The sequence below is a fragment of the Haemaphysalis longicornis genome, unplaced genomic scaffold (assembly GCF_048455015.1).
Source record: "Haemaphysalis longicornis isolate Haplotype H1 unplaced genomic scaffold, Haemaphysalis longicornis Haplotype H1 scaffold_2, whole genome shotgun sequence".
NCBI classification, from domain to species: Eukaryota; Metazoa; Arthropoda; class Arachnida; order Ixodida; family Ixodidae; genus Haemaphysalis; species Haemaphysalis longicornis.
The window spans coordinates 213,502,059-213,521,920 of NW_027526295.1; the positions used below are offsets into that span (position 1 = coordinate 213,502,059).

Here is a 19,862-nt window from a genome sequence, read left to right on the forward strand (position 1 = left end):
AGTTTGACGGCAAGCAAGCCTGCAGGGCCAAAAGGCTCTGCAGACTCTCTTGCCGTCAAACCTCCCAGATGGCGCTAGCATAGTCAGCACGCTGACACGTGCAGCTGATGGTGGAACGGCGGGCTTCGCGTGGGCCCTGTGAAAACTGCTTTCGCCATCTCAAACCCGGCAAGTAGGCCTACACCTGAAATTTGCGTGCGAGACGATAAATCTCACACTACGGACTCCGTGCATATTCGTTTTGTGTTTGTGCGTAAAGTTTCGACGACGCTACAAACCCACAGAGTGAGTGAGTGCGGCGGACCGAACTAAGCCTAACCATGCAGTCCCCCGACGAGCGTGGCGGTTTTCGCGCTACGTTGGCGGAGATGCAGGGCCTGCCTATGGAGCCTACATCGAGCGGTGCACTGCCGCAGCAACACCAGTGTGTAACCGGAGGCCCCTCAAGCGCCGGAACCAATACAGGCAACACTCACGGAGAATCCAGCATGGATTTTCAAGACACGCATCATTCAAGCACTGATCAAGAAAGGCAAGAAGGCGGAACAGGAGCGAAAACGGCCCCAGGTTCCCTCGAGGGAGGCGTCGAACCACGACGACACAGCCTGGGACCAAGCCGTAAGCCGCAGAACGAAGAAGCGGCTACGACAGGAGGCCAAACTTGCTGAACGACAAGCACAGCAACCACCACCTACAGCAAAGGCGAGTACCGCTACTCAACCACCGACGACATGGAGACGGAGTAGATCGCGGAGACGGTTGCCTCCGCTGCCGAAAGAGGGTGTAAAAATAATCGTGCGGCCCAAGAAAGGACTCCCACTTAAGAACTACACTACAGTGGAAGTCACCAGGGCTATCGCACAGGCATGCGGAGACCGGGTAGAATACCTCCACGACCTAATTATACGTCCCCGCTCAGGATCCAACATTCTCGTCCTCAGTACGTCTAACATGGAGGCAGCTGACTTGCTCCGCAAAATCACGCACATACCACTAGGAGGAGCGGACCACGAGGTTGTGGCGTATGTGGCTTTTTCCGACCAGGAAGTGAGAGGAGTGGTGCATGGCTTCCCCCCCAAAACAACATCCGAAGAGCTAATGCAAGGACTACCAGTTCGCACGCAAAACACCAAGATCATCCAAGCTCGCATGCTCGGGACATCCAAGACCGCCCTCATTACTTTCGAGGGAGACACAGTCCGCCGTGCTGTCTACTTTTACGGAGGAGAAATGCCATGCTTTTTGTACAAACCAACTCGACAGGTATGTTATATCTGCGTGTCGACGGGACATCGCTCTGACGTCTGCCCGACGCCAAACGTTGAAAAATGCTCAATCTGTGGAACCGAAAACCCGACTGAAGATCACTCCTGCCAACCCAAATGTTCCCTTTGTGGAGAAGGCCACATGACAGGGGCACGGGAGCGTAAATTAAAACTACGAAAGGCCAGAATTCCACCGGGAAACCAAAATAGAAAATCAGGGAACAAGAAGAACGAAGAAAACAAGAAGCAGACCCGCCCAAGATGGTTCAGCACCGAATGGCCCTTGCTCGAAGACGCACTGGGGACCAGGGGAACCAGGGACCGCAGCATCTCAAGACAACCAGTCACCGACGTCGAAAAGGAACCCAAGAAGACCAGGACCAAAAAAAACAAGGACCGACAAATACGCAGCGTGGAACCACCCCCGTACGAGGAGCACAGCCCAGAATCGATCCAACAGGCGAACTCTAAGAAGGCATCTCAATTGCAAGGAGAGACAACGGGACCAAGCACCCCAGGCAGCCACCTAGTCAGGAGGAGAGGACAAGGGCAGGGGGAGCGGACCCAAGAAACGTCAGCCGAGGTGAGCTGGTCTAAGGTTGCTGCCTTCGTCAGAAACACAAACAACAATACAGAAACACGCCAAACTAAACAGGACCTCATAATAGAGAAACTACGAGCACAAATAACGAAACAGAACGCTGAAATAGCACAACTTAAAAAACAACTAAGAGAAAACGAGATCAGAGGAAGCGCAAATTTCCAAGGTCGAATACAAGGAACGAATCCAAATCCTTTCACTCCACAAACTTCACCAGCTCCTATCCCATCACCAGCAGTACCGCTAACGTTGCTGCAAGACTCAAGTGGAATAGGCCTCTTCCTCGCTAAAATGCAGGAAGCCTTCAACAACAGATTAGATCAGATACAAAGTCATATAAGCACGTCCCTTCGCAAGAGCGGGGAAGGCAAAAGAAAATTAAAAATGCCACGCAACCCCAAAGCAGAAAAGCAGCAAGTGATGGAAGCGGGTATGGAACGCTCCGACACAGAAGAGACGGAGAGCGAAGATGAATATCCATAGAAATCAAAAGGAAAATGAAAACTTGGAAATCTGGCAGTGGAACTGTCGTAGCATAAGGAAGAAAAAACCCAGTTTAGAGCAATACATCCAAGCGTCCGTAATTAAGCCAGACATCATATGCTTACAAGAAGCAGGAAACAAAACCAATATAAAAGGCTACACAGCGATAATAGCAACGCCTGACCTTAGAGTAGAGACCTACTTTAAAAAGGACATCACGACAATTCACCACACCCTACTTACAGTACAACCATCAGCAACACTTATAGAAGTTGTACCAAACAAAAGGTGGAAAAAGAGCGTCTTTGTCTTAAATGTGTACAGCTCTCCATCAAAAAAGGACGAATGCTTCGAGGATTTACTCTGGGAATCTAGAGAAATTGTTAGAAACAACAAAAGAATAATCACAGGAGATTTCAATGCTCCGCACATGGAATGGGGTTACCAGCGAAACAGTAAGAAAGGAGAGGGACTTCTCAGGGCAATTGAACAGATGGGACTGATCTACATAAATGACCCAACGAATCCCACCAGGTCCGGGAATGAACACTCTAGAGACAGATGCCCGGACTTGACCTTCACAAAAGAAACCGAGAATGACATCACCTGGATTAACACACAAGAAACACTCGGAAGTGATCACAACATCATAAGTATTGCGGTCATCGCAACTAAATTTAGGAAACCACTAGGTGTGGCAAAACTAACCGACTGGAAAAAATACAGAGACTCCATGCAAATCGAGGAAAAGAAAACGAAAATTCAGGATATTAGCATCTGGTGTGACAACCTTAAAAATAAGCACAAGAACTCCACAAACATTATACAGAGAACTGAACTGACCCCAAACATAGACAACTATTTAGCTCACCTGTGGGATGCAAGGAGAAGCGTCAAGAAAAGATGGGAGAATCAAAAGAAAAACATGAAACTCAAACAAAGAATCAGAGATATCACGAGGCAAGCAAAGGAATATGCAGACCAACTAGCCAGACAAAACTGGAATACTTTCTGCGAGTCACTTAAGGGAACAAGGAGCACATCTAGAACATGGGCTATACTCAAAAACATGCTAGACCGCGCCTCCACAAGACGAGAAAACAACCACAACTTCAGAAGAGTGGCGCACACCTTCCCAGGGAGTGACGAAGACCTTATCGAGGCCCTTAAAAATAAGCACTGTGCAGCACAGAAGAGGGAGACCCAACCAAACACATACGAGGGAAGTAAGAACGAGTGTATGGACAGGGAAATATCAAGAGAGGAAGTCCTCAATGCAATGATGTCGGCAAAGAAAAACAGTGCCCCAGGAAAAGATGGAGTCACAAACGCCATGCTAAGAAACATGGGAGATCAGCAGGTGGATGAAATCACAGAATACATAAATGAAAAACTTTGGATACCGGGCACTGTACCAGCAGAATGGCGAAATTCGGATATTGAATCTATTCCCAAACCAGGCAAGCCGCCTAGAATTGAAAATCTTAGGTCTATTTCTCTTACGTCATGCGTAGGGAAACTCTATGAGAGAATTATCACCAATCGGCTAACCAACTACATAGAAGATAACGGCATCTTCCCAAATAGCATGATAGGCTTTCGTGCAGGACTGTCCACACAGGACGCCTTCCTACTCATAAAGGAAGAAGTAATAAAGAAGATTGCTCAGGGAGAACACTTTATCCTATCCCTTGACTTGAAGGGAGAATTTGATAACGTCTCCCACAAAGCCATATAAGAAACTCTCAGCGCAATGAGCTGCGGCGAAAGAACCTTCAAGTTCGTAACAGCGTTCCTATCCAACAGAACAGCAACGGTAGGAATTGGCCAACTGAGATCAAAACCCTTTCAGATGTCAAATGCAGGCACGCCGCAGGGATCCATCATATCCCCTCTCCTCTTCAACATTTCGATGATAAAGATCGCGAACAAGCTGAGAGAACTCCCGAACGATATGGGCGACGCAAGGGTCAACTACTGAAAAAGAAAGGCATCTTCAGAACGCCGTAAACTGGGTAGTAAAGCTGGCAGGCGAAAATGTACTCCAGTGCGCCCCGGAAAAATCAGAGATAGTAAGAATCCACGCACACCGAAGCAGTAACAAGGAAGGTAAGATAGCTGTGAAGATTCGCCAATCTGTAATCCCAGAAAGAGACCACATTCGCGTCCTGGGAATGACAATACAAAGAAACGGAAGAGCCGATCTCACTATTGAAAAAATCAGTAAATCTTCAACCCAGCTAGCCCGAATTGTGAAGAGAATCACTAAAGGAAAAGCCGGATTGAGGGAAGGAGAAACATTAAGAATCATGCAAGCCCTCGTCACGAGTAGGCTGGCGTACAGCTTACCGTATCACAACCTAAACAAACAAGAGGAAGAACGAATAAACATTATCATCAGGACGGCATATAAAGCAGCACTGGGCCTACCATTGTACACGTCCACGAAAAAATTCTTTCAATTAGGAGTGTACAACACCGTCGAAGAGATCAAGGAAGCATTACTAATCGCCCAGAAGGAAAGGCTTGCCACCACTAAAACTGGGAGATAGGTAGCCCCACAGAAAGAACACGACTGGACGCCATGACGGACTTGAAACCTGAACAGCGCAGTCACATCAAAACCCTTCCTCTACCGAAAAACATGGACCCCACTGTACACAAAAACAGAAGGCAAGCGAGAGCCAATACCTCAGGGAAAAATTCAAGGATCATGAAAACACGGTGTATACGGATGCTGGAACATGTGACAAAACCAACGCCACACTAGTGGTCACAGATTTCAAGGGAGCTCTGCAAGATCGCATGACAATTAGACAGTCAAACACAGAAGAAGCGGAGACTGGTGCCATCCTCATGGCAATTCGACTCGGCGAAAAGACGAGCAGAAGTCTGAACCTGAACATAATAACATACTCCAAGAGAGCAGTATTGAACCTTGCCGCAGGAAGAATACCAAAACGCCTCAAAAACCTTCTTCCACCTGAACTGAAGAAAAAATACAATATCACATGGTGTCCCGGACACGAAGGACTGGAGGGTAATGAAGCAGCGGACAAGGCAGTGCGTGAACTTACACGCCGCACACCTGACGATCACGCTTATCACACCCCCTTCCCCGAAAAATATGGAGAAAGACTCTCGCTTATTAGGCAAAACAGAAGTACCTTTCCTATACCACACAAGGAATTAAATGCCATAGAAGCTCAAATCCTGAGACAAATACAAACAAACACGTACCCACATAAATCACGACTGGCAAAAATGTTCCCCAATCCCTTCCAAGAAACGTGCACAAAATGCGGAGGATAGCCACGCTATTTCACGCAACCTGGGCTTGCCCGCGCATCTGGCCCCAGGAAAACAATAGTTACAGATTAATCCTATCGAGACATGGGAGGCACCCCTTACCAGCTCCTCTCTCGAAGATCAGCTACGTCTGATCTAGAGAGCCTAGGTGGGAGCCGTTGCATCTGGAGCCCTGGACATTGGGCCCCACCCATGAACTCCCTTTCAACTTTTCACTCCTGCCCCCTCCCCTTTCTTCTCACAATAAAAGTTCTACAACAACAACAACTCTGCCATTGCTTTGATTTTGATCGTGTTTGCACCTGTATAGTTTTTGTTACGGTAGAAAGTTATCGCTTCGTGAAACATGGGGCATGCTTGACAAACAGGTTCACGTACGCCAACGTCGCTTACGCCAACCGCGGCCAGCGTCGTATAAAACAACTCCAAAGCGTCGGACTGCTGTGCAGCTAAAACAAGCATAATGCGCGCAGTACCAACAGCAGTGCGTATTGGTACTTCTATGTTTACGTGTATTTTCATTACTTTTGTTGTTTACCGCACCATTCTCACCGCTGTAAAATGGATGTGCATTACATTTAGGCGCCACTGGCTCGTTCGGCAAGCTTATAAGCTCTGCCTAATTTGCGTTTGCTTTTGCCGGCCTCCGCCAATCACAGAGCAGGCTGGTATGACATCATAGGTTCCGTTGCGGGAAATGAGCTAGTGGGTCGCATGGCCATTCCCTTTTTTCCTTATTATGCAGCTTATTTGAGCGACGTTTACATTAAATGTGGTGTCAGTATGATTCTAACGAGGCAATCTTTTGAATGAACCAAACTTCTGTTTTGTCTTCATGGCTCCTGTAAGTACCTCGTCCTTGCACTTCGCGGCAATGCGAGGTACCTTTCCTAAACTCCGCTGCACGATTACGAGGATCAGTTTATATTTATTTGAACCAGTGCTTTCTGCAACGAAACTGGGTGTACGGTGCCAGGTCCCCGAATCTGTCAACCCGTTCTTTTCCCTATTTTCGACGCTCACCGCTGGCTGGGCATTTGCTTTGGGAGGGCACAATTAACCCTACAGGGCTTGCTCTTTCGATGCCACCTACAGGTTTTTTTTTCGGATTGCAGGTCAAGATAAGGTGGGGAAAAATCAGATTTCCGATTTTATTCAAGCTTATCTTTCTGCTACAAGTCGCTGGAATTCCTAAAGTAGCTTTAATCATCAAGTTGTTTGGGTTGTTACCATTGTTTTTTCGTTTCAAGTTCGCATTTTCTGCCTCGAAAATACATTAAATTAAGCAGTTAATAGCTTACGTGAACACAGCCACCACTTTAGCACTGGCAAATCCCCCTTACGGTTAGTTCCGAATTCTCAGAGCGCACCTTCATCGCCACTATCCCCATCACCAGCATCATCATCATCCTTCCCATGAACGCGTGACAATAGCGCGAGCATCTATACGGCAAACAGCCTGTTCTTTTCCTCGGCCCACCGCACCTACCGCCTTTGTCCCGGTTCAGCGCTTTATTTCTGACAAGCATCGACGCAAAGAGCTCAAGTAAGGTCGCACGCCCCATATATATCTCGTAAAAAAGTCCTCGCTCGAGGCCGAAAGCACTTCGACACTGCTAGCCATGGAAACCCAAAGTGGCAGATGCCTAGTTAAGAGACGGTCGAACATTCGGAACTCTAAGTACTCAAGTCAGTAGAAAGTACGCGTATAGCTGCGTTTATAGATGACCCAATGACAAGGGAGCGAAGCTACAACCGCATTCTCCGAAATGCCGCTATATATACGGTTGGACGACACGCGCCCATCTTTTTGAGCGTTTGCTAAATGGGGCTCATAACTGTTCCCTGCAATGTGGAAGGTCTGCCTTGGGCCTGCACGCTGGATAAAGGCATTAAAGTCCACTTACTACATTTTATATTGCGTGAGTGAGAGGTGGGGAATGTCAGCAAAAACTTGTCGTCGATCCCCATCGGAATTTCAATAGAGGCAGTGACAGAAGCGCACGGACAAATGGAGTAGAGAGAGTGCGCGGAGAGAGCTACCTTGGACAAGGGAGAGAGCTGCATTCGCAACGGTGGCGTCGTTGCGAGAGACGGGGTACATTAAAAGAACGGGAAAGGGAGTATGTGAAAGGAGTAAAAAGGTATAAAAAAGAAAAATATTAAGTATACACTTGGTGGTGGCAAAACGTTTATTGAGCCAAAGGGAAATGGTATAAGGGCATGGTTAGCCTCCTAAGTCCAGGAGGCCTCTTGTTGGGGCTGCTTCCACTGCGCGCCGCACCAGGGTGACCTGGCGCTCCGGTGCGGAGCTGGTCACTTACAAAATAAAAATAAGCTTCCGTATTATGTAGGTCCTGCCTACATGGCTTTCCAATTGTTCTTTGATATTACGCTGTTGTTTTTTTTACGTGTATCACAAGTTGGCTCATTTTCGAGGAAAAATGAGATGGTGAGGCCGCATAAGCTTGGGGAATAGCTTGTAATATAAAAATATATTTTGTGATCTCTAGATGTAGTTGTAGACTCGTGCACTTCTCTCACACTCCTCCGAGCCCACAAATGTCGTACAGTGCCCCCTCCCTGCTTTCGCTAGCGGTTAAACGGTTGTCCCTCACACTGAAGACCTTGACTGTTTCACCCAATACTGCACAATCTGGGTTGAGTGGGCGCGTTATCGAAGCCCAGTCTTTATCTGGCTTAGACCAGCGGAGTGGGGCTGGGAAGGAATTAAGTTTCTCGTCAGTGATGAACCCATTCACACAGAGTTCTTATAAAGCCAGATCCTAAACTGCCTTAAAGGGATCTTAGAGGGCGCGTATATCGAGTTGTACGACACTCGGACCCCAAAACAAAAATCCTATTCTTACGCGTAAACTTAGCAGAAAACGGAATAAATTACGCAGTCAACTCCATTGCATTCCCCTTTGGCGGCCCCCGTGTGCATTCGTGGGGTGTGACACGGCGAATACTAGAAGCATCATCCGAAGATGGAAGTTAAAGAAAATGAAAGCATGTCTCTATCCACAGAATAAGAGGACCATGAAAAAATCCCCTTCGAATAATTTCGGAGTACCTTGCAACATAGCCCAAGAAATATCCCCTCTCTACGTCTTAGGTTTGGAGATAGCCCATTGCACGCTAATCTTGAATTTTTGAAAGTGAAGCTTACGTGGTTATGGTATCATGATTTTTTTATGTCCGTGAGCAAATACTCGGAGAGCTCCACTTGCCTTTGGAGCGCGAGGCGTTCGAAAGTGAACGTCCTGTAATGTGTGCTATTAGTACGCGCTATCAGTACCAAAGTCGCACGTCGTCCAAAACATGATTTGGACCTCAAGCTTATACGTTTCGCCACTAGCATACGCATCTCGAGTTGATTTGGTAATAATAGGCTTTGTCATCACGATGAACGGATGACCCAGACCTCAAGCTTATACGTACCATCACTTGGATAGGCATTTTGAGAACATTAGTTGTCAACAGGCACCTTTTTTAAGGTCAGTAGAGTAAGAGTATAGAGTGTGTGCGCACAAGGGTATAACTTTCTTGGGAATGACGGCCGCCAGCGTCCAAACGAAGTAAGACTTCCTCGTACCTTTCATCTAAATACTGTCTAACCACTATGTCGTGTGCTAAAAATCCTCGCTGCTCATCCACCTTGAGAGAGTGCATGATTATGTTTGTGGAAATGTTGCGTGTAGAAGCGAATTGCTGCGCCGACACTTCGTTTCTGGCATTTCTCCTGCAGGCTACGATGTCTGCACAAGCTGATCAACCAGCTCGCACTACTGAGACCGCCACGCCTTCCGCGGCGGGAGACGGGAGCATTGCGCCAGACGCTGCCGGCGACGCCGACGCCGTTAAACCCTTGGCGGCGAGCCTGGACCAGGTCAACGTCGGTGAGGCGCCATCGGATGTCGTCTCCATGGGCAAGCCCATTGAAGAGCGGAACCTCATGTAAGGGACAGCTTTGTGCGAGGCAGCGCGTCTTCATATCGCAGAATGGGTGCCGTACGTACAGCCAGTAAAACGCTTGTCTATAACACCGATTTCTACTTCAACCAGCTACATCCGAAAACTGCCGAAACATTCTCGTTCCAAACATGTCGGAGGGAAAAGCGAAGGGCTAATACTTCAGAATTCCGCAGTAGCTTTATCCAAATCCCGCTCCGGCGGGGCAGGATAGGGCTGAGAGTACGAACGCTGTGTTATAGACAAGCCTTTTACCGGCTGTACACTCTGTTCTCCGGAGCCTTTTGCTTTGGCTTTGTTTGCTCTGCTCGTCCAATGGTTACACGTAGCGCGTAAAGTTTAGCCACATGCGATGAGTACTGCGGCAGTAGAGTCAGCATTTCGAGAAACGTACCGTCCGCTACACGTTCATTTAGGCTAATGTGAAAACAGCAGAAATATAAAACGTGAACGCTTCGTGATGATAGAAGTACAGCAGGCTCGCAATTAAAGGGAATCGGTGGAACGGAACTAGTGATCACAAGGAAGAAACGCCTCGCTGCTGGTTGGTTTGTACTAAGGCAATTTAAAGAAAAAACTCGTTAATCGGATTTCACATTTTCCCACCCCCGCTTCGACGGAACTGAGGCTACACTGGTGCAACTATAGTTGAGCAAGCGCAGTGCCATCGCAGTAAGCATTACTCCCCGTTTTCCGTGTTCGGCTGTTTTCGGTTTGCTCCCACATTCCGCACATTATACCCTGGTGTGCTTGCAGTTTTGTTCAGGTAGGCTAACACCTTCGAGCCTTTGTTCGACGTGTATACGACATTTCGTCGCTAAGTCCGCGGCATTGTGGAAATTACTACACAGTGCCCTTGCGTTGGAAAAGAAGATGGGGTAACAACGACCTCTAGAGTGGTTGTTTCACGAATTCAGCGCTTGCGACAAAGTACGCCGTCACCAAGAGCATCCTAAATGTTTAGCGCCGCCTGTCGAGTACGCGTGGCGCCAATAAGAAGGCGTCTTTCCACAGCTAAAGCAAGCAACCCTTAAGTCGTTTTCAAATAGTCAAGAAATCGCATTCCCCACAGTCCAGGCAAAGTGAAAGTGGACTGTTCACATTTTAAAAAAAATCCTGTCACTAATTCGAAAAACAACACTATTGTGCTGACACAATTGTGCTGACACAATTTGTGCCAATTTTCTATCGCTCTCCTAATACCTATGTTTCGCATCGAGTAATGCTGAGCCGATCCTCGCTGTAAACAAGACTCCTTATAAATGGAACATATATCCCAGGTCCTTTGCGGTTCCGTTTAACGGGAGTCCACTATGATCGAGTGTCAGGAAGGCACAGAGGGGATGGCGAAGTGATGGGGATGGTAGTTGTCAAGAAGCCTGTCCTGAAAAGAGTACTAACACAAAATTCCGAAGTCGAGATAACTTGGGAGATATAATGGTGTGAACACACATACATCGTCTGCAAAATATCAGCGACAAATACAGCCTAGAACATATTTAAAATCAATTTTAAAGTGTGCGCGACGCAACCGAGCAGCCAACGGAGGTCCTCGCAAGATAGACGGCTACTTGGATGTGGAGTAAATAGAGAACCTCCAAACACGTCACCAGTTTGTGTTAGCCGATTCCGCAATTCGGACGTTTCTCGCCGGCTCACCGTTCCGATCGGAGGTCGGCGCTTTTGTTCTCGAGAAACGATCCGATCGTAGGCGGCGGAGGGGCCGGGATTTCGTTGGCTCATCGTGAAGCTGGCCGCGACCTAAGTTCTACGGTGATCCCAGACACTCGATGCTTATTGCTTTTTATTACACTGGGAGCGAAAACGCGCAGGGCACACGACAGGCGCACTGAGGCAGCCACGTATACCAGCAACACGGTCGCTGTGTGGGCGGCGGCCGCAACCGCGACGTGCCCCCCGGGGCAGGCGAAGGTTGCTCGAGTGATAGCTTGTTACCGCTCCACTAAATGTGACTCATGGCGCAACAAAGCTGGAGACACAAGGAAGGTGGTAAGGATGTGATGGCCAATTGCACTAAAAAAACTGGGCCCATCTCCCCGCGAGGGGGACTCGAGTGAATGCGTCGCATAGGGGGTTGGTGTATTGCGTTAAAGTTTAGTGTTTGGGGAGTTGGTGGTAGTGAATGCGTTGTATCAGCAGCTTCTTGACGTAGTTTGAATGAGTCAAAGATATAAGGCGCGTTCGTAGCATTTGATTCTGTGTCGGTTTTGTGGCGCAGTGGGAAGAGCACCATGTACCTCGCGTTCCGCCCACAGGTAGTGAATGCGTTGTATCAGCAGCTTCTTGATGTAGTTTGAATGAGTCAAAGATATAAGGCGAGTTCGTAGCCTTTGATTCTGTGTCGGTTTTGTGGCGCAGTGGGAAGAGCACCATGTACCTCGCGTTCCGCCCACAGGTAGTGAATGCGTTGTATCAGCAGCTTCTTGACGTAGTTTGAATGAATCAAAGATATAAGGCGCGTTCGTAGCCTTTGAATCTGTGTCGGTTTTGTGGCGGAGTGGGAAGAGCACCATGTACCTCGCGTTCCGCCCACAGCTAGTGAATGCGTTGTGTCAGCAGCTTCTTGACGTAGTTTGAATGAGTCAAGGATATAAGGCGCGTTCGTAGCCTTTGAATCTGTGTCGGTTTTGTGGCGGAGTGGGAAGAGCACCATGTACCTCGCGTTCCTCCCACAGGTAGTGAATGCGTTGTGTCAGCAGCTTCTTGACGTAGTTTGAATGAGTCAAGGATATAAGGCGCGTTCGTAGCCTTTGATTCTGTGTCGGCTTTGTGGCGCAGTGGGTAGAGCACCATGTACCTTGCGTTCCGCCCGCAGGGTCGTGGGATCGAAACCAGGCGCCGATAAGTATTATTTTTTATGTAGTGTTGGGGGGGGGGGGGGGTGCGGACCTGTTGTTGAGAGCGAGGAGGGTAGCGTGATGCGGGAGTGGAGGAGTGGGGGAGAGGGCGCACCTGCGCGCTGAGCTGTTGCGGACCGACGGCGGACGCCACATGTGAGTTAAAGAAATGCTCTGCATTTAAAATCGTCATCTGCACCGCTTACGCGAGCGGCAATCGAATAACCGCCGCAGTGTTAAGCCTGACATCTGTCGGTGGACCTGTAAGCAGGCCGGACGGTCTGCTCCTAGCGCGCCTATACCCAACGACTGCCTGGAGCGTCGCGCATCGTTAAATAGCCGCGGCAGCAATTTGTTCTTGCGGCGCCTGCATCACGTTCACGGTCGCTTTTTAATTATGCGGCGGTCGAGATTAGTACGTCGCAGCGTTAGCAAAAACTGCCGCGGACGTGGAATCGACAGTGCTACTACAGCTCTACTCTGTGATATCCGTCCGACAGTCACGTGGACAGCTTTGTTTCTAGAAAATCCAGCCTTTCGCGCACCCGCTGATACTGCGACTGGCCGTGTTAAAAACGTCTCTACTTAAACAACCATCGCACGTTCAAGCAAATGAGGTTTTCACACGTGATAAGCAGGTCATTAGCTACTTATCGCAACAACAACAAAAAACAAGATGCAAAAGTTTTGTGTCAGTGCCCCTGAACACCCACCGATCATGTTCGTTGTTATAATGATGTATACGGGAAAGGTGGCCACTCGGCGTTGCAGTTCGACGGGATCTTTTACGAGTTGCTGAACAATGGCAGAAGAGAGCTATGTGAATGTTCACCACTTAATTGTTTACAGGCTTCTTGGCTTTTAAAAGCGGAGCTGTTGTTGCTGGCCGCGATGTGTGGGCGTCCTCAGAAATCCCTGGGTTATAGTTGCTCCCACCGTTTACAGTGCACGTAAGCAAGCACCTCACGAGGAGCACCCGACGTCGTCCACTCTTTTGCGTGGCGCTCGAAAAGAATACCAAGAAAACTGTTCACGCGCGTCCGTACCTCAAGGAGGGAGCACAAGACAGCGTGCGTATAGACGCCAAGTTCGCGAGAACGGTTGCCGCCGACTGTAGCGCGTGCTGATGCGTTCCACTTTGGGAGGAATGCGAAAGCCTGCGGACAAAATGGTCCATGCCCACCAGTCATGCATGAGGACGACGATATAGATGGATATGACGGCGACTACTACTACCACAGTGAAAAGCGACAACGGAACATGTGATTTCAAACTAATGCAATGTGTGGTAGTGTGTCCTTGAATGCTTTCTTTGAAAGAAATCCTCCAGCTTCGCTATGGTTCAAGCCTTGCGCGACTGAGTGCAAGCTTCGCCTTTTTTTTTTTGAAGGACATAAATGTAGAATGTTTAACATTAAAAAGGGAGTAGCAGCAATTTGGGGGAATTGCCTGAAGAGCATTAGTGCAGCGTGCTCCTACTTTTCCTCGCAGAGAGCACGCCGTGGAGTACAACCCACATCGCAAGACGCTCGAGGTGTTCCTCATGATTGGCGCGCTCGTCAGCGTCGTCGGCATGCTCTGCTACGCGGCCATGTCCTACGCCCTCATCGAGACATTCTGTGAGCAGAACACGCTTGTACAGCGTCCATTCTTTGCACGCCAAGCAGGTGCGTTACGACAACGGAATTCACAATGCGGAGCCCGCATCCCCAGAAGGCCGCCTTGTGTCATTCCAAACCCGGAGCCTTTGCCGCGGTGTTGAACGGCTTGCAGAGTAGCAGGCACGTTCTGAGCTACAGATAGATGGTATATGGAAGAATTCTGCACCATTAGCGGGAGGGTCGCAAATGAAGTACAAATTTGGGCACCAACGTCTAGATACAAGTACGAGGATGTTTACAGACTCGGTGGTAATTTTGAATGGTCATTGAAGAACGTAAACACAAAGTACACGATATTGGTGGGAGTCATTAATGCAACAGTTGGAGTAACGCGGATCTCTCAATGAGCACTGGTAACGAGGGCTTCGCTTGTTTGCTTTACCAGCTAGCGAACCTGACAACATCAGTTAGTCAAATTAGTCTCGTTTTCACTTCCAAAAGCTACGAAAGAAGATTATATTGCCGTTATATCGGCTGTTTATCGGCGGTTCGGGAAATCGGAGGCACTTGCTTTTGTGCGGCAACGTAGTTTAACTAAGATGGGGAAGGGGGGAGGGTGTTTTGTTATTAATTCCGTCGGCTCTCCTTTAGGAAAGCCTTGCTTCGACGGGTTCCAGCACGCATTTGTACTCTACCAGATTTGCGTTCTCCAACATAATGCCACAGCTTCGCATTAGGGAGCCCGCATATGGGAACCCATAAGTGAACCAACATGTGAACCCATTTCTGAACAACGCGCTATTGATGATTACCGAATGCCTGCCCGGATTTCTGCTGTGCTGGCATCGTTTTTGCGCCATTCCACTCATTTCATGCTATACTGTCTTTCCCGTAACAGCGGCACACAGTCGGCATTATTTGTATACAAGTAAGCCATTCACAGCAGACCAAACCTTCTGGCCCTGGGGGCGCCGCCGCATTTATATGTTGTCACAAATGCATTGTCTAATCCTTCTTCAACAAAAACATCATCATAATCATCAACAACAACAGCCTATTGAGACCCACTGGAGGGCGAAACCTCTCCCACTGACTTCCAACCGCTCGAGTCCACTGTTGGCCACCGAATTTCCCGAATTCATCCCTTCATCGTGTTATTTGCCTTCCCCTTCTTCTAGACCCGTCTTTCTGTACCCATTCTCTTACCCTAATCGTCCACCGGTTGCCGGATCGCCTCACTACATAGCCAGCCCAAGTTCATTTCTTTTCATTATTTGAACTATGATATCTTCTACTCTAGTTTGTTCTCTGATCCAGGTAGTTCGTTTCCTCTCCCTGAGTGTTGCTCCTATAACATTATTGGCCGTTACCGTTGAGCCGACCTAAGTTCCTTTCCAGTTGTTTAGTAAGGCGCCCAGTTTCAGCCGTGTATGTCATCACTGGCAGTATTCAGTGGTTGGAGATTTTCTTTTAACAGAGGTAGCTTACTTTTCTTTATTTTGGGGTGCTTGCCGAGTGCTACGGAGACCATATCTATTCTGTGCCGGATTTCTCTCTCTCTCTCATGGTTTGGGGTCAACATTAACCATCTGTCCCAGGTAGTTACATTCCTTTACTTCTTCTAGCGTTTCGTTTTCTAAGCTGAAGAGGGCGCTTTCGGCAGGTCTATTCTTCATTACTGTAGATTTATTCCCGTTTATTTTTAGCCCCACGCCCGTGCTTTCTGATTGTACTTCCTCAAGCATTTTTTTCAGGTGTTCAGAGTTCACTCAGCAAGACTATGTCATCTGCAAACCTCAAATGACTCAAGTATTCTCCGTTTATTCTTAATCCCGTTTTTGCCCAGTCAAGCTTTCAGAATACCCCCTCCATACATGCTGGGGACAGTTTTGGCACAATGGTATCTCCCTGTCTTACTCCCTTTCACATCGGAAATTTATCGCTTTGCTTGTGCAGTGTTATCCTGCCCATACATCCCTTATATATGTCGTCTAGAAGTCTTATGTAGGTCTCTTCTATTCCCTGGTTTCATAATGCTTTGAGCACGGCTGCAGTATGTACTGAGGCGAGCGTTTTCTCAGTCTCAAGTGCTTCCTCATACCCTTTCCTAAACAGAGCCTGCTCTCTGTGTTTTTTGGACTCCAGGCTGTCACCTACACGGCTAACTATACCTTTTGGAAACAGATTATAAACAACTGAGAGTAGGCTGATGGCTCTCTAATTTTTAAGAACCGCGGTATGTGTTATCTCCCATTTTATGAGTCAGAATTATGTTGGTGTTTTTTTAAGCTATATGCACTTTTTGAGTCCTTAAGCATTCCGAAAATAGTGCGGCATGCTTTTCCTGTTTTCATGCTTTTTCAACTTCCTCTTTAGTTACTCAATGGGCACAGTAAGTTGAGCTTCCACTCTCAGTAGTTTCCCCTGGTCTAACGTCGCTGGAATACAACCTGGTGTAGAATCGTTCTGCTACTTTTATTATCCCGTGCATGTTGTACGTAATGTTACCCTGCTCGTCTCTGAGTGCGTACATTGTTTTTGCCGATGGCTAGCTCCTTCATGTCCCTTTCACGTCTCCTCCGATTTGCAGCGTTTCCTCGATCACTGCATGTTATTTCCACGAATATCGTTTGTTTTACTTCTTCTAATCATTGTAGACATCTACGATAACTTACCTTTACCCATCGCACTTGACGCGTTCATGCTCGTACGTTTCGCAATTAGTTCCTTCGCTTTCTTAGTTTTCCAGGGTGTTTCCTGCATGCTGCTTCTCCGAAAGCTGCTGAAGAATCTGCGATTGTCGTTGTTAGGTTGTCATTTTGCCCATCTACAATATCATCGTTATCGTTTAGAAGCGCAAGTTTATTTCGAAGAGTAATTTTTAACTCCTCCGTCCTAGCTCTGACTGACTCAATGCAGGCTTTCTTATTTTTCACGAGTTTCCTTCTTTCTATTTTAATTTTCAGCCTTAGCTTGCATCTAACCGTCATATGATCGCTGCTTATTTAAGTTATTACCTCTACGTGCTGCAGAATAGCTAGATTGTCACTTTAATTTTAGTCAATTCCGTTTTTTGTTGTACCATCGCGGCTTTCCATGTCCATTTTTTTATTCTTTCGTTTGCAGAAGAATGTGTTTCGACGAACGTGTTCGTAGAATTTCAACATTGTTCTAATTCTCGCAGTTTCCTCTGGACCCAAACAACCCATCGCTGAGAGTCAGTTCGACATATGCGACGACGACGCGTGCGAGGAGTTCGGTAAGACTCAAACAACTTTTCCAACGCACTAAACTTTTTTACGCCCTTTTTGGCCAAAAAGGGTACAAAAATCTTCTCCCACGGCCCACACCTTTAAAATGAGTCCTGGCTAAAAAAGGGTGCAAGTACAAAAAAGGGCGTGCTTGTGAACACCCTAAAATAAGGGTGTGGGCATCGCAGCTACGCATGATGATGTGGATCGGCTGAGCGCGCAGCATGACAGACACATTCAACACACACAAGTCACACTTGGGCCACAAATTGAGTCAGGAAACCAACGTGATGCATGAGGGGGAGTGAGTTAATACATACTTACTTAGATACATACTTCCATTTGATCTTGTTTCCTTTTAAAGCCAGCAAAGGAAAGTCTTGTGATAGAGTCGGCGGGCTTGTCGGAAAGTCAGATGTTTTAGCGCTGGTGTTGGAATTATGCATTTTAATGTGAGCATAAACAAGGCAGAATGCGAATTTGCGAACTCCTTTTTTTAATCATGAGGTAGTTATTATGTTCAATAACTCATGGAATTGCATTAATACTAAACACCCGCTATACACCATTTCAACACCCATCAAGAAGGGTGTTCATTATTTCAATGCCCTTGTTGCGAGATGGGTGTAAAGTAACCAATTAGGGTGTTGGAAACTAAGAAAAAGGGCGTGAAGGAGCTCCAACTAAGAAAGATGGTGTGAAAGACCTCCAACTTCCGAAGTATTTTCTAACCGTTTACACGGGTGTACTCGAACATTTTCTACGAGCGAGGGGGATGATTTGTACCTCACAATGTTTGACAAATATGAATTTGCCTGATTTATTTCCAGCGGAGCTGTTTAAGCTTTATCTTGGCTCGGTGGCGTTAGCAAAAAATGCCAAGAAAGAAAACGGCGACGCCTGTACAGGGTGCACCACCGCAGATACGATATTATAACAGTGAAGCCGGCTTTCGCGATTGTTCAAGTGTGAGCACAAGGGGCGCATGCGTACGCGCACTTCTTACCATACCATTTTAAAGGCGAGTCTTGTTTGGCTACTAAAACGAGAAAACAAAATTGACGCAGCTTGCACTAATGGTGCAAGGCTGGAGAAACAGCAGACCTGGGGGTCGCCCAAGCTTGGTTCCCCCTTGTATCCGCTGTAAGTGTTGGAGGAACGTTGGAACAGCCTTGTAAAATAGGGCTAAACTTGGCCTCACCCCTCAGCAATTAGCCTGAGCAGAGTCCTTTAATGCTTTTTGAACTTATTCAATAACTCTCGCCTAGGATATCATGAACATCCCAAAAACTAACAAAACTCAGCAAAGCTAGCAAAACCTACTAAACCTTCGCAGCACCGGGAAAAGCTAGGTCGACCGCACCTACCTGTTTTATTTATTTCTTTTTGCAACTTGACACCTATTTTATGCTCATTCAACACCCTACAGAAAACCTAGGGTGTTGCAGTCGGTCAACACACTTTCTGCCACATAAAAAATGCTGTAAAGCTACAACTTAGTGAGTTGGAACCTAAGTAGAAGGGCTTAATGACTTCCCAACACCCGTGCTCCACTTACACTATACCTTTTTTTAGGCAATAAGGGTGTAAAATGTTTTGTCTGAACACTCAAACACTGCCGTCATGACTTACCTGTAGAGGAGTCTGTACTGCTGCAGCCATTACGGACGTTCATTCGAAATCTAATTTAAAGTTTTTTTTATTTAAGTGTAGATAAGCAAAATTCACTTACCACGTGAACAAACATAAAGTACGACTAAGTATACATGTCGGGGCGTTGGTGAGAAAGGACACCAAGGAAAAAGAAAACCTACGTCGCCTGTAAAGGGTGCACTACCGCAGATAGGGCATTATAACAGTGAAGCCGGCTTTCGCGCCTGCTCGAGTACGAACACAAGGGGCATATGATATCGCACCCCTTACTATACTATTTAAAAGGTGATAGTCTTTCTTGGGCTACTAAAACAAAAAACAAAGTGACGCAGCTTGCAGTAGTGGTACAAGGCTAGAGAAACAGCGGAGCTTCGGGTCGACCTAGCTTCTTCCCCCCTGGGATCCGCTGTCAGTGCGGGGGACCGACTAGAGCGGACTTGTGAAATCCGGTTAAACTAGGCCTCCCCCCTCAGCACTTAGCCTAGCCTATAGTCGGTTACAACTTAAGAACGGCACCGGAAGTTGCCGCTGTGCCTAATCACCGTAGCCAGATGTTTCTCTGCGCGGCGCAAGTAGGGCGTTACTGGGAATATTTTGAACGTGGCGTGAGCCGTTCCCACGATTTTTTGGACTTAATATGCTTATAAACGACTCCAGTGACGACAAACAAACTGCGCGAGACAAGGCGGAGGATATCACGCATTCATAGCAAACCCCTTTCAAAACGCGCGTGCACTGACGTCACGGGTCCGGCGCTTTGGCGGAGTGATACACTACATGAGGTGGAGCCGGTCTTGAGTTGTAACCGAGTATAGTAAGACAATCGCAAAACTAAAAAAACTTAGCAAAACCGAAACAAGCTAGGT

At 47.4% G+C, this 19,862-nt stretch overlaps 1 protein-coding gene across 1 annotated transcript in view; it reads left to right on the top strand.

Moving 5' to 3' along the window:
- The window catches only part of LOC144168495 (uncharacterized), a 142,179-nt gene that overhangs the window by 57,095 nt on the left and 65,222 nt on the right, over positions 1–19,862 (top strand). The window contains exons 2-4 of the mRNA XM_077697464.1: positions 9,410–9,618; positions 13,983–14,110; positions 17,277–17,351. Of these exons, the coding sequence (XP_077553590.1) occupies positions 9,410–9,618; positions 13,983–14,110; positions 17,277–17,351 (412 nt within the window). The remainder of the gene's footprint in view (positions 1–9,409; positions 9,619–13,982; positions 14,111–17,276; positions 17,352–19,862) is intronic.